The following is a 15703-nucleotide window of genomic DNA, read 5'->3' as shown; positions in this document are numbered from 1 at the left end:
GTACAAGTACATCACATTATTACCTAAATTATATAAATTTGTGTGTGGTGGTCGTGTTGTAAGGCAGCGTCCACATTTGTATGATATCGGAATTATTCGGCATATCATATCTGATCTCCGTATCACAGTTTCGAGGCGACTCATAGGTATAGGTCGGTATAGGTTGGTAAAATGTGTATGTCCAAACTCCCTCGATCAAGATCGTGATACGCGCCGAGGCTATGATATGGTGAAATGATACGCATAAAATGTGGACGCTGCCTACGAAAACTACAGTTGGTACCTAATACCTATAGTTAGTGGGGTAATAATTGAGGAAAAATTAGTAAAATGGGAGGATTTAAAATTAGAAACAAACATACACAGTGGCCCAACAAAATAAAAGAAATGAAATATTATGATAAGTATAAAGGGTGTTACAATGATTACGCTTGATCATCGGATGGTTGATAGAGCTAATGATACTGAACATGTTAAGACATTCAAAAACTGTTTTTTTTTCTTTTAGCTGACCAATATAAGTGAGTGAAGAAACTGAGGAGGTGATGAATAAGTGAGACGAGTAAATTTAGGTACAGCATACATAAGAGAAGAAGCAAACTCATATTTCGGTTTTTATGAACATCCCAGGCAGAATTTAGAGGTAGCTCCGAAATCTAGAGAGATTTTATTGGATTGAATTTATTTTTTTCTAGGTCCAGTTGCTAATTCTCTTAAAGTTGTCTGTAGATACAGTTAGGTACATAATTATATCTGGATCTACATTTTCAAATTCAGGAGTAATCAGGAGCAATGTCAAATCTAAAATTTGTCAAAACTAATTTTAGGTTTTGACATTGCTAGATTTTATTAAACTAAGGTGTCTTCAGGTTTAGCTAAAAAGTAATGTAACGTCTGAGATAACATAGATTTAAAAAAAAACTTCTATATCATCGCCTTTCGCAATCTTTACTTTTAGATTCAAGTATTAGGTATCTTTATTGGCTAATGTAAAAGTCAATCATCCTGATGATGATATTGAAGATACGTAGGTAATAAGGTCTATGAGTTAATCATGTCATAAATGTCTATGTAGGTCTCTTTGAAATAAATAGGTAGGTTTGGTTTTGGGGTTTAGGTAGGGTACTATTGGACTTTTTGTATTAAATGTTACAAATAATCTTTAACCAGTAAGTAATGAGTCTCGTAAAATATTAAATAGTTCTCTATAATATTTATTTACATACATGGAAGGCATGTAGCATGTGCTAGTTCGATAAATATATGGAAATATAGGACGTAATTTTCAATTCAATTTAATATAATTTACTATATTTTTTTATAAACAATCCTAAACATGTTTTTACCCTACATGGTAAAATTTCTGGCAAAATGACAGCTTTCTAAACAACATTTGACTGCCTGAAGTAAAAAGATAAAAATATGAACTTAAAACAGGATGTAGTAAAATTTAGCAAACGTCAAAAACACGAACATTTTCACCTAATATTTTAAAATAATGAAGTGTATAAACCTTAACACAAAATTATTACATTTAGAAAATATAATTTTCTAATCTTTCATTAATTTTAATCTATATAAATTATTCTTTGTCATAATAATTTTCTAAAATCTAAAGTACATAAGATAGTACAACACCTTGCTTTGCAACCACTAATTCTAAAAATACAATAGGTACAAAATTGAGCTTTATTGATATGTATCGTTAGATCATTTTAGCATTTTTTGTTGGTGACAGTGATATGTTTATGATATTCAAATAGCCCTTTGAGGATTTAAATACAAAATATACATAGATCGTGCGTCATGTGAGAATGTAAATTTATATAAATTAATTATATCGTTAAATACATTAAATTTTAATTTCAACATCATGAAATACTTTTTTATCCAAGTAATTACATAATTTTCTTAAGTTTTTAACATAATTTGCAACATAAACGGTTGTTTTATATTTAAACAAAGATATAAAAGTTGTTGTGTTATCGTTCCAAAATGTAATGACAAAAATACACAAAGATACTGGTTAGACAGTGTGCGCAAGGGCAGAACTTTTGAATGTAATATTTGCATGTATTATTTTTGCAAAGACGTGTATGTGAAATACATTTTAAGAAATCCCTCGTATAAGAAACTAAACATCTTGGATTCCATCGATCATCAATACTGACCATTTTCGGTACTCAACCAACACCTACCAGTCATATTATTATCATACCAATTACATATTCATTTAAAACTCTTTAGAACACAGAAGACTAATGCTACTACAAATTAAAGCTTCGTTAATTACCACATTTATAACACCTACATTACACCACCATTTCACATGTAACGCCCGGTTCAACACACTCCCATCTAAGTGTGAATTAGCTAGAATTATCTATAAAATTACAACCGCGGACCAAACACAGCGAGATTATTCATAAGCTTTGGTTAGAATAGAATATTTATTATTTTGTCAAGTACTTAGGTATTATACAAATAAAAATTACAAGTCACAATGAATTTTATTTTTAAATGTTTTCGGCCAAACTGATTTTTTACGTCGGTTCATGTCACTTTTTTACCTTATGTCGTCGTTGGTTACTTCTGATTGTTACTTCGCGAGGTACTTCACTCATGGAAGCTACGTAGAAAAACGACCTCTTTGTCCCACATTTATAATTTGTGTGTGTGTTTTTATGTGATCCTTATCGATGTTTGTAGTGATTAGAAATGTGATACTAGAATTTGAGAATATATAATGAGTTTTATTAAAATCTTTGAATAAAGAGTATTTGTCTCTGATTTAACAATTCGTTATATTTTACCTTTGTAATTTTAGGTAGGTATTGCTTATAATTTTGTATGCCTATCGTGTTTAATTTTAAATATTTCGATAGCATTGTTAATTTTAGTCCAGCTGAGCTGTGATTTTAAATATTGCCATAAGTACTAGTGCATTGACATAGATTTCCTACTTCTATGATCTTAAAACAGGGTATTGCAAAAATGATACTGTAAAACATACTTAGATTCGTAATTTTGTTAGGAAATCTACTTCTGGAAATTTGCAAAAAATGCTTTCCTCGCTGTTTTATAATAATAACGAAAGCAATATGATTTCGTGTCTAGTTGTATTTTTAAATCTGAATTATTGTAATGCCAATAAAATCATCTAAGTACACTTTTTGCAACCCCCCGATAAGACAACATTTAAAAGACCTACTTTCACAGTCATCTAACATAAAGGCGCATTAGTTAAATATTAATACAAAACGTTTGCTAACACTACCAATTTAAAACACATTGACCATTGTCGAAGAACTAAAGGAAACTAGAGTAAGTGGCGCTCGTCATTACACACAACAGCCTTAAAGATCGACCTACAAGCACCAATCCTAAGTTGAAACAAACGAAATACATTTAACTATGATATGTTTAGTTAATCATCTCAGTCTTCATACTACAGCTAGAGTCAGTCCTAAGCTAACGGATTTTATAATCCCATAAGAAGAGGACGCATCATTAACACAAAACACACTAGAAAGCATCTCTGAATCGATAGCTCCAATTTCGTAATACACATCTCTAGAAAAATATTTAGGTATAAATACATCAGCAACAAGTTCATTAAAATTATCAAATATTGTAATACTCACAGCTTTTATGATATGTTTGATTTCCTTACAGTTAAATACATCTAAATCTTCTTTCCCTACGATAGTGTTAGTGATATGTCTGTGTTGTGATTCGATATCTAAAGCGAGTGCTCGGTGCAAAGTTTCACTATAATTTACAACGTCTACAACATTAAATCTATAATTTTCTTCAATAAATTCTCTATATATCTTCAAAATAGTTATAAAACCTCTCATATTATCATCATTTACAAAATAGCTCTCTTTGAAAACAGGGACAGTAGTCAAAGAAACGTCAGTAAAATTAGAATTTTTAAGCTTGCTATTATTTTTGTTGAGTAAATTCGTTATAAAATTGACAATAGTGCTCGAAAGTGTTAGTAGAAGAAAAACGACGAACGAAATTATTTGTTTATAGTTTAAGAGTAGATTGGTAGATACGATGAAGAGTATCATGTTTCTGCTTGGAGCGTTGTTACCGGCCAGGCTGAGTGGGGTGGGATAGACCACGTCCACTTCTGCGATCTTGAAGATGGAGAGCAGCAAATGCGAGGAGATGTCTTCATGTTGGGAGTTGATGCGGGACTTGACTACCTTCAGGATGTCAATGCACTCCTCCTGAAAATATAAGGTTATCATTCAATCTATACCGATTATAACAATGAAGTTTCGTATCAATCACCATTAGAAGTTTAAATAACTTCAATGAATGTCACCTGATAGAACCATTTTAAGTTGCAAATGCCTGATACAGAAAAACAGGGTGAAGAGACCTTTTCACTAGAAAGATTTAGAACATAAAGATGAGTGAACCCACCAACCCGCAATGGACCAGCTCGCACCGTCATCGCAGCTTAGACCTTTGGAGATTATATCAAAAGCTTCCACATTCAAGAGAGTCAGTTGCAGGCAATAAAACCCTCAAATAGAGAATAGAATATGGGTGACAGTTACCTTCTCCCGGTCCAGCAATGGCTCCCCGGCTTCCCGCAAGGCCTCCTGCTCGCGCGGCGTCACGCTTGCGGAGATGATCACGTTCTCATTGCTCATGTTGTACAGCGTCAGGGTGCAGTTCGTCTGAAAATTTATTAAGGTTATAGGTATTGGAAACAGTTAATAATATGATTAAGCTATGCAGTCTTGCAATTTTCAGGACCAAATCCACTTTGGACAAATATAATAGAATGTCTCTATAATTCTTCCACAACTAAAAATAAAATTCTGTTGAATTAAAAAAAGTTCACCTTTCGACGTTTTTTGCAACTGTCAGGTTAGACGAGTTCTCTATACAATAGTGGTGACCCAGGCAAAACGTGGATCCTATTGAACTGCCTACCTTATTTCTCAACGAGAAAATTTTGCAGAGTTTTTCGTGAATTTCCTACGACGTAAACAAAAGTGGTGCACAAGTTCAGAATAACCTGAGCCACACCTTTACAGCTGGTCCGACCGCAATGTCACGGACCGTAAAATACTGCTTTTCTGCGTGCGTTGCCATCCATCATCAGCTATGTATCGTATAATCGTCGCGCTTTACATATGGAGGACAATGATAACTCACCCCCTGGTCATGCAGGCCGTACATGTACTGCTGCAGCAGGCGCACCGCGTCCTCGGCGCCGAGCCCCGTGTGCGGCCGCAGCAGCGCCTCGTCCACCGAGCTGAACCCCAGCAGCAGGTACACGCCTTCCGGCAGCTTGTACTCGCCTGGAATGGAGAGTTGTGGGGATATTCAGGACCAGTTGCTATGAAAATCAGTGACGTGTAGCTGTCATGTACCGCGGGCCCGGTATACAGCAGATTAAGCTGCTGGCCACTAAAGGTTTTATGCTTCAGTAGTTACTTAAGGTGTGTGGTTTCGCGGATGTCACCTTCCTTGATGGTTTACAACGGCATGATCACTTTCTGTGCCACACGGCCAAGTGGACCCAGGGAAGCCTTCTTGCACGCAGTGGTCTACTTAGGTAAGTGAATTGAAATATATCTAAAGGCCTCTACACACCAAAGCCGCTGACCCGGCGGCATAGCCCGGCGGCCTAGTGCCGGCGGGTTAACATAGTACAAAATGAGGCATGATTGTACAAAATGAGGCCGGCGGGTTGAGCCGGCGGCCTGAGCCGCCGGGTCAGCGGCTTTGGTGTGTAGAGGCCTTTAGTACTACCATCCCGATTCGACTGCATTTCAAAATGACTTATCTTGTATGGAAGACTCAGGACACAGTGTTGAGAAAGAGAGGTCTATGTACAACAGTCAAATTTGGGCTGGTGATGATGATGATATTTTATGTTAATTTTGCGAACTTGAATGCTTGACAACGTTTTATGCAAATGGACGCCAAAGGGTAATGTCGGAATGTAGAAACAATACACATACCTGGATTAGGCCTCATGCAGATAAACGACCCGGAGTAGCAGTAACACCGGCCCCGGTACGCCTGATACGCCGGCGCGGCATGCGAGTAGTGGGCCAGGCGCGACGAGCAAGGCGCGCGGGGCACGCACGCCACCTTGCACGACACCTGCAGGGATACCTCGCAGACGCACAGGTCCGTGCACTCGGCTAGCTCCGCTGAGCGGTACAACTGGAAGGGTTGATAGAGTTTAATGATTAGCGGCCGCTTCACGGGTTCGTTATCGACGTCGATAAACTAGTTTAATGCACGTTCCACCAATCAGAGCGCCGTATTTATGGTGAATCGCGATATAGTGACGTTTATCTACAACGATAACAAACCCGTATTTGATGATTCAAGTCTGTGCAGAAAGAAATTATAAAAAGATGCATGGTCAGTCTGTATTGGGGCTGCAATGTAAGAAGGTGATGATTTTCATCATGGAGCAGTCCTGTAACTTCTGACTTTGAAAGTTCTCATTTTCATTTTAGGGTATCCACACAAAATTTCTACAGAGGTATATTTTATATTCTTACCCTCCTAGTCTCCCCCATCTTGATATACTGCGCTTCATCATCGCTCTCTGGCTTTTTAACGATGCAGTACTTCGCCGGCTCCAGCGTTGTCGTCGGTCGCTGCGTGGTCGTCGTCGTTGTCGTCGGCCGTTGCGTTGTCGTGGTCGTCGTCGTCGTCGTGGTCGGCAGCAGCGTCGTCGCCACTGTAGTCACAATCGTAGTCTCGACGGGTTCAGAGATTTGAGCGATTTCGTTAGGCCCGACGGTTTGTTCCGACATGGTGGTTATGGGGCTGAGTTGTTCTATCTCGGGGATGGCGACCTGCGCGGTGCCGTGGGTGGTGTGGCGGTGGTGGTGCGTGGTGGTCCGGTGGAAGATGGCAGGCGGCGGCGCGATGGTGATGTAGCGGATGCCGTTGTCCACAGCGGGGGTAGTCAGGATCGAGCCGTAGGTCTTCACGTGGTAGTCGCTTTGGGATTCCACTGTGGAAAGAAAGTTTACTTTAATCAGGTGTGTTTTGTTTTTCTGACAGTAATTGTGAGCCTATCATAGGTTTTAGTGAAGGACATCAGTAACAGGGACACGAAGCATCCTTCAGACCGGATATACAAACAAACCGATACACCCGTAGTGCTTTGATGATGAAGGAAGGTAGAGATGCCCTATTTGGCCACAATAGGGCGTCTCTACTGAGACAATGATAACTGATCTGACTGGCTAATCCTTTCAAAGAGACCGCTAAAAAGATTACAGACTAACCCCCTTAGGGTGAATTCGTCCAAACATCACGTTACACGAGAATAACTATACCGGAATTAAAATTATACGCGAGTAAATATCTAGGATAAGTACATTTGCATTCTACCAAGTTATACCATGATTAAATTGAATGAACGAGGAACGAAACTGTAATGCAACTAAAATAAAAATAGCTGCGTTTCAAAGCATGCAATAGAAATGACATGCCAACTTAGTTTGAATGGATTATAAAAGTATGAAATTGTTTATGTTTTAATAATTTATTCGCTGTTGTTATTCTGAGACTTTGCCTTTTAACGTACTTTTGTTTATGTTTTGACAGATGTGTTTATATGTCATTATGACGGTTTTCTAATCAGCTGATGTGCTGCCGCCATTACAAAATTACTCTCGGATAAGCTCGTTACACGGTCAATTTTGGCGGTATAACATTTTATTCTTGGGATAAGCTAGTTATCTTGGTTTCAGGTTTGGTAGAATGCAAAATCTGCTTACTCGCGAGTAACTGGTACTTTACTCGTGAGTAAAAAGTTACTCGACGTTGGTCGAATCCGCCCTTATTCATAAAAAAGTTATAGGACGCTTAAGGTATTGAACAGTTTTGCCCTCTCTGTCAAAGAACAAATTGTCTGTCAGAGAGTGCAAAACAGCTCAATAGCTAAGCACCATATAACTTTTATATAAATAAGGGGGTATGTTTATGGATGATGCAGCACTCACCAACACAAGGATTAAGCCACAGCAGCCGCTGCCAGCCCAGACAATCATACAGCTGCGCGAAGTCGGTGCCTCTGCACGCACAGGCCGCCCTCAGCTGGGTGCCCAGCACGGCCACCACGGCGGCGCGGCACGCGGCCGGGGAGCCAGCACAGCCCTGCGTGACTGCGTCCACTGCGCACCATTGCTCGTAGTTCTCCAGGCGGATCCTACGGGAAGATTGGGAGTGTTATAACTGATGTGAGGGGATAAAAGAAACAACCGATAACGTTTAGCTCGTGTTCGACTGAGGTTCCGCTGCCAGAGGGACACAGCCGCTCCGTAATTACTTATTATCACACTACCTACTTATAGATACAACAGATTACAAATGGTGTAAGACGATTGGTGAATAAATATGCAAGCTGATTCATAAAGATATCTCAAAGTTCCACCGAGATTAATACACAGCAGGTTTATTTTTTCACAATTTCAGAGTTGGTTATTTGATGAAAGTTTGTTAGTAACTTTATTTAAAGCCTGTAAACAATCATGATTATACAGAGAAAACAAATGTTAAATCCTATATAATTATTCCGTTATAATACTAAAATGTTACATAGATCCGAGACTTTGGGTAGAATAATACGTATATCGTGAAATCCATTGTCGAACTGGGTCAAACTGAGAGAATCGGCAGAAGTTTACCAGTATGTGCTCAATGAAGATCTAGCTTTAGGGAAAAGTTCCAACTTTGGAGGTAATGCATTACTGTAACTGTTCGTACGAGTAGATTATTAATTAGGGCTAAAGTTTGGACGTGAATTTGTGGAAATCTTATACGTTGACTAAGCATTTTATGTTTTGAAACGAATAATCTCAAAAAGACAAAACGAATTTCGCTTAATTAAGGAGTTCAGACCATGAAATTCACTTTTGGGTGAGAAACCATTTTATGGGAAAAATCTAATAGGTTGGTAAGAAGTTGTAATAAAATAAAATAACATAAGATTTCTCTCCTACCAATACCTACATTATCCAGAACAACACCAGCATACATAATCTTACCAAGATCCAGTGGGGTAACTTCAAAGCTTCGAAGTCGCTTATTTTTTACATGAAGTGACACATTTATCCTCGCATCTGCCTGTCCGTCGGCTAGCCGGTCCATTGGGCTACGTATTCTATAGCATCACAAGCTGTTGTATAGTAGGCTGTTGACGCAGCCTGCATGGACACAGGGCCGGATTTAGGCACTAGCCACGGTGGTGTCTTTTTTAGCAATGCAAAGTCGGTTTATTTGCTGCACCGCTAATCTGGCAAATGCCAAAAGCATACAAACCTGTCACTTTGTTAGAAAGCCACATGGAAGTGATGCATCGAATATATCAACCATATGACTTATTTTCTAAGTAATAAATAAATCCGAAATGATCACGAATAACCCTGTGTAGCGTTGTACTTTCTTGAACAGAGTGATTTGGCGCTCCTTGAGAGAGGCGTATGTCCATCAGTAGACGTATTACGGGCTAGAGAAGTAAAAATGTAGATTTGCCCAATCACAAACCATACCACCACCGACAAATTAGCAAATAACAATCCATAAGCAGCGTCGCTCGCCTGTCAAAAATATGTCAGATCCATACAAGTTGCGAGCGACGTTGCTTAACCCTTACCACACTAACCACTTGTATTTTTTCATTGGTTTTAGCTCGTAACTCAATGTACTAATGTAAACTTCAAAATATATCTGGTATAGTACACTGTCTAGTTAAGGGTTATTAATTAGTAATGTTCGGTGGTGGTAACCCCTCAGGTCTAGGTCCAAGTGCGGCCCCGCGCGGTGTCTGCGCCAGTAATAGAGAGCTATTAGCGCGGAAGGCCGGCCACTGGCCGCTGTGGAACTAACTCCGCTGAATACGTTTATATTTATTTGTTTCTTTATTATTTGCTTTGCGCGTTTTTAGCTCTATTAAAAAAATAGAATACGAAATATGACCGTTATACACAGGGGTATAATCGTGACAGTTCTGACATTGCGAAAAAGAGACGCTTAGCCACATTAAGCGTAAGAAAGAAACGTTAAGCTGTAAATGTTTTTTGTCCTTTTTGCTGTGGCGCCTGTTTACGTCAGTTCTCTGTGCCAAACAATGAAACAAATGAAAAATCTGTGCCAAACAAAGGCTGACAGTTACAACAAAATTTTCTAAATGCTATTTATTTTTGATTTGCTAGTGATTTGTGGGTGTTTATTAAGTTTATTAGACTATTATCATCACTTAACGAGTGTGTGACATGGGTGGGTGGATTTTGTTCGGTTGTATAGAGCAAATTGAACGAAAACACGATGGAATGATGGATGAGATATATTTTCACATGTAAGTAGATACTATCAAGTTTAACAAGCTTACATTCATCATATTACTATCTATTGGCTCGATTTTAATATAAAACGATACTAATTTTAATACTGTAAGGTCTTTTAGTATCAGTTTTAAGTAAAAATTACGAGGTACCATATCATAACAAATCACATGGTGTTGCAAGTTATTGAAAATTTATTTTACCCACAAATATTATAGTATGCAAAGAAAATACTAGAAATTGTAACGGACTCGGGTTGGGTTTACAAATGGGGCGCACGAATTCGGTTTTTGTGAAGATTGTATTTTGTAGAAGTCATTCTCCTCTTTCAAATGAGGTGCCTCTCATTGTGAGGAAACGTTCGTTTCTTTTTTTTTCTTCCATGTGTGATTTCTTCTGTATAATATAAAGTTTATTGTATTGATACGAAATACGTGTTTCCTTTAAAAAAAACCCCATCACATATTTGGCCCACGATTATAATGCTCATGCTCATCCATTTATCTCTTTCATAGGTTTCCGACAGAAAAAAAAATATCAAGAAAATGGATAGACATTACCGGTCGCACAAATTGGGAACCAAGGAAACATACAAAAATTGTGTTCGGCACATTTTGAAGAGGATTGTTTCGATTGGACGAAGACAATGAATTATACAATCCACTCAGTTTGTGTATATTAAATAATTATATTGAAATCAAATAAGTATGAGTAAAGTTTTTTTTCTTATATCGTCGGTTGACAGGAAAAACTCACTAAGGCTGATTTTTCAATATTCAGATAAATGTTATCTGGGTAATACAAACATTGAGAAACATTGAGACGCAACAGCATCAAAATTATTTCCCAGCAAAACTTTTGTCTGGCTATTGAAAAATTAGCCTTTAGTGTCTTTTTCCTATCAACCGACGATATACTCAAGTTTTGTTTTTGTTATTATGATAAGTTAAATTTCCCCATATTTAGGTTTTATTTTTTTGTCGGCAACATCTATGGTTTGAGTGAGAAAGAGAATAGTGCACACGGCGATTGCGAATCTATTTGTAGTTGATCTGAGCCGTTATACTGTGAATTTGACACATTTTTCTTTACAGCCAACTATCCAATGATTGAATTGAATTTTATTGTAGTTGGTCTGAGGTGGATATACTTACTGTAATTATTTTGGTAGCCACATCCATCATGGATGTGTTGTTGATAAAAAAACAATAAAGCTAAGTTTTATTTTAATGGCCTCCAAAAGACACAAACAAACACACACAGGCACATAGCCCAGGAAAATTCTTAATCAATTGCATAACATAGGCCACTTTCAAGACTTTCTACAAACGCCTGGAAGGCATATTGGTGATAATTATGGTGATATCACACAAACACAACATGCACTCATTTATTAATGTGCAAGCTCTAAAACAGATCTAGATTATCGGAATCCATCCTAACGGCTGAAATACCGTCTCTTTGTACCAACACACTCATAAAGGCAATGCAATGTACCATGAAATGATTGTTCAGAGCTTCAGCTTTAATCGATACGTTTCAATACTGAACTGAAATGCTGGACGTAGAGTTAAATGTAGCTGGATAGTTTGGAAATTTAATCGTTTAGGATGTGTATCGAAGTCGAACTTTTGTGAAGTTTGTGTATGCTGAAAATTGCAATCCCTGAAGGATTGGTCAGTCAAAGTGCTGTATTTCGAAGAGTCGTGAGTGTGGTCATGATTTAAAATTATGATCTATCATAGGTTGATTCCATAGATTGATTTTCAACTTACATTAAGTAGTTAATGAAACTGTTTTTACAAACGTTTCGACCAAACTCTATTACTGTTGTACACTTACAAAGCCTCTCGTCGTTTTATTCTGACAATCGATTGCGCAAAATATTGTACACTTATTTGGGTTTGTTTATATTCCATGTTATTTATTGAGTCGCGATTTTTGGTTATTCCGCTCGGTTTATTTGCAATCGTTTTGTGTACACTATTGCCTTTCGCGTTACGTCCCGATCCGATTCGAATATTCGGAATTCGCGATAAACTTGGTGAGAATCGATTAAATTGCTTTATTTTCGGATGGGAATTAGATTTTCGTGAGTTGCTATGGAGCTGCCCGTGTTTTGCATTTTCATGAGTGTTTCCGATAAAGTAAATAATTAAATGTAACGTTTCAACTTTGAATTTTTTACAGTCAACGCAAAAACTATAACATGTTTTAGGTACAATTTTATAAATTTTTAATTTGGTTGTGTTTTTGTTAAGCTTCTGTTTCAGTTATAAGAAAGTGACAACCGTAGTGTTTAGACGTAGCGTCGGTCACCTTCTAACTGCTGGACATAGTAATTTGGGCCTACTTATAAAAAAACCGCTGTGGCCAGATGTGCAAGTTGGAGCATGCTAGTGAAAACCCTCTGCACCACCAGGGTACCATGGGACAGCAACAACTAGCTCGGTAGTTTCCCAACCTAGCACTTCCAGGAGTGACAGAGATAGCAGCAGTTCGTCATCTGCACTCGGGTTCCTCTCGGCACGCATGCGCGAGCGTGTGGAACTCTAGTGAAGACCAAGGTATCATGGGTCCGCAACAACTAGCTCCAGCTTCCAGGAGCGAAAGAGATAACTATTACCAGTTCGTCTGCCTCTAACCTCCAGGAGTGACAGAGATCAGAAAAAGAGAGACCCAACCTAACTCTCCCAGGAGTGACAGAGACAGCACCACTTCCTCACCTGCACTCGGGCTCCTCTCGGCACGGATGCGCAAGCGTGTGGCACTCTTGTGAAGACCAGGGTACCATGGGACCGCAGCAACTAGCTCCGTGTCCTCTACAATTACTCAACCTCTCCCTTCCAGAAGTGACAGAGATCAGAGGGAGAGAGAGACCCTACCTAACCCTCCCAGGACTGAAAGAGACAGCACCAGTTCCTCACCTGCACTCGGGCTCCTCTCGGCACGCATGCGCGAGCGTGTGGCACGCGGGGAGGGGGGCGCCGGGCGCGGGGCGCTGCGCACACGACGGGTGCAGGCGTTCTTGCGCGTTCATGCAGGAGTCCTCTTTGTTGTCGGTTTTCCTGTGGGGGTTATAGATGGCGTTAAGTTAAGGTTATTTGCTACGTTTCAAACGCGAAGCTCAAGACCTGGATGTCATCTGCCCCATCTAGGGGATGTAGGACACCAACCCTCAGTTGCAAGATCAACATTAGCTGAAAGTCCCTTTCTGAAACGCAGCGTTAGCCGTAGGTCAAGTAAAGTAAAGATACATTGACTGGTTAGATATTAGGGGGGTACCGCATACCCTTTATGAGTAGGAGCTCGAGGGAAAATTATCAGCATCCATATATACCACCCACTAAACATCAAGCCAAACTTATCTATTAGCTGATATCCAACTGCTTCTTTGGGCTTCGTATTACAGTGCAAAACGCTCGCTTGTGTTGGGGTCCACCAACCCGCACTATAGTAGCGTGGTGGACTAGGCCTTAAACCCATCCTTTATTAGAAGGAGACCCGTGCCCCAGCAGTAAGGACGGGATGGGATGTGAGGATGATGAAAGAAATCTGTCAGTAAATAAAAAATATTTTGGGAGGTGATAATAAAACTCACTTGCAAAGGCAGAAAGCGATCTCGGTATTCCAGTGGACGCCAGGTTTCCTGTAGAACCCTCGGAGCGCCGTCATACAGCCCTCCCGGTCGCAGTCAGTGGCGTGACACTTCTGCAGCACGGGGGTCAGTGACGTCACACACTCGGAGTCCTTGATGCAAGAGTCCAGGGCCACGTGGCACGTCGACTGCAGCGCCACCTTGTCGTCACCTGATTTACCGTTTTCCTTGCCAATGCGCTCTGTTGGCATAGGTTTAGTTGTTAGCGTTTTGAGGTTATGTTTGCGTGCTGCTTTTGTTTTTGTGTGTTCGATTGGATTGTAATTTTAGCCGTTTTTGGTTGGATTGTAAACGTAAACGCATTGTTTAAGTTTATAAATACGAGAATTGGAGAACTGTACCAGTTAAAATGCAATAAAAAGCCAGAGTTGTAATACATAGATACACTTGGTTGTGGATTTTATTTGTACGTCCGCCAGTGAATATCGGAAAACCCGGATGATAAAATAAAAGCTCAACTATCGAGTAGCTTTCAGTATCACATGTAAAGTTTATACGGAATTTGAGTTTTGTGAAAAACGTCCGGTTTTTATCTTTGTTGCTACAACTGGTTTACCGTCTATTACCGTTTGTTTGTTATTATGAAGAAAAACTAGGTACTAAGTAATATCAAAGTTAAGATTAATTAGGTACCTAAAATATTGGGTATTTTGAAAACTAAATCTTTTTTCTAATTAACTATAATGCTAACGTATCGAACGCATTTTCCAAGCCTGCAATCGAAACACTTATTTTAATTTCACTTAGAAAAACCTACCGACTTATTAAATAAATATGTATAAGGCCTTAGGAAATACAAACCAAAATGTATAAATAAAGTACCTACAATTAAATAAACATTAAATATATTCAGTAGTAATGATAATATCAGGTCCAGATTAAATAAAACAAAAATACAAATAAAATATACATAAAATGACAGTGGAATTTTGATTACAAAGTAGTGATTTACGAATAGAACATTATGCTCGCATGCCAAGACAGTAAAATTGCAATTATTGTGATATATCGAATTTCAATAATGATGTTAAAATACAAAATAATGCTTATTTAATACATGGATGAAATTCAAAACAAAATGTTGAATGTTATGATTTAATTTATAATGAGGATGTATAGTTAAATTAGAAACATATAAAAACTGAAACTAATGTTTATTTTTTTTTATTATAATGAATGATCCCGATTTTAAGTTCTTAAATAGTTCAGATTTATGAGACGAACAATTTAAAGGAACAGAGTTCCATTGTATTTATTGAAGTGTGAGGCAAAAACGGCAAAGCTTCAAGTAGAATCGTGTAAAGCAGTTTTTACTAAATCACTTCGTTTTAAAACTAGATTCTTCTACATTTTACTGTGGGTCGAGAGGAAGCCGGGATATCGGGGTTATTCTAAAGCGTTTACTAACAGAATCCTTTCTAAGTCGACGTTATCTCTACGCAAAGCTTTACTTTATCGACTTGTGTCGGTTCTGTTCCGATATTTTCAGTTAAGAACTTTCTGGTTGTTTATTTTCTAAATAATAACCTAAAAAAATGTTTCTTGATTTAAGTTAAGCATGCAGGATAATAGGGGTTTTATGTGTGTAAAACTTATAATGCTTCTTATTATTGACCGTTGGGGTAACATTTTGCGATGATCATCATTCATTCGCTTTGGTCGCAGATAAAACTTTGATATCAGTTTAATTAATCGT

The 15703-nt window shown here is 38.4% G+C and overlaps 1 protein-coding gene across 4 annotated transcripts in view; it reads right to left on the bottom strand.

Annotated features, from left to right (window-relative positions):
• Positions 1 to 2680: 2680 nt before the first annotated feature.
• LOC105383545 overlaps positions 2681 to 15703 on the bottom strand; it is a 157816-nt gene continuing 144793 nt past the window's right edge. For all 4 annotated transcript variants that reach the window (XM_048630825.1, XM_048630824.1, XM_048630822.1 and 1 more), the window contains 8 exons: positions 13951 to 14188; positions 13277 to 13417; positions 8010 to 8215; positions 6552 to 7012; positions 5997 to 6204; positions 5185 to 5330; positions 4578 to 4700; positions 2681 to 4241 (listed from right to left, as the gene is read on the bottom strand). In XM_048630825.1, the coding sequence (XP_048486782.1) occupies positions 3444 to 4241; positions 4578 to 4700; positions 5185 to 5330; positions 5997 to 6204; positions 6552 to 7012; positions 8010 to 8215; positions 13277 to 13417; positions 13951 to 14188 (2321 nt within the window). In that variant the 3' untranslated portion in view covers positions 2681 to 3443. The remainder of the gene's footprint in view (positions 4242 to 4577; positions 4701 to 5184; positions 5331 to 5996; positions 6205 to 6551; positions 7013 to 8009; positions 8216 to 13276; positions 13418 to 13950; positions 14189 to 15703) is intronic.

Source organism: Plutella xylostella, chromosome 27 (genome assembly GCF_932276165.1).
Source record: "Plutella xylostella chromosome 27, ilPluXylo3.1, whole genome shotgun sequence".
NCBI lineage: Eukaryota > Metazoa > Arthropoda > Insecta > Lepidoptera > Plutellidae > Plutella > Plutella xylostella.
Note: the sequence above shows the minus strand (reverse complement) of the source record. Positions and strands in the feature narration are given on the sequence as shown.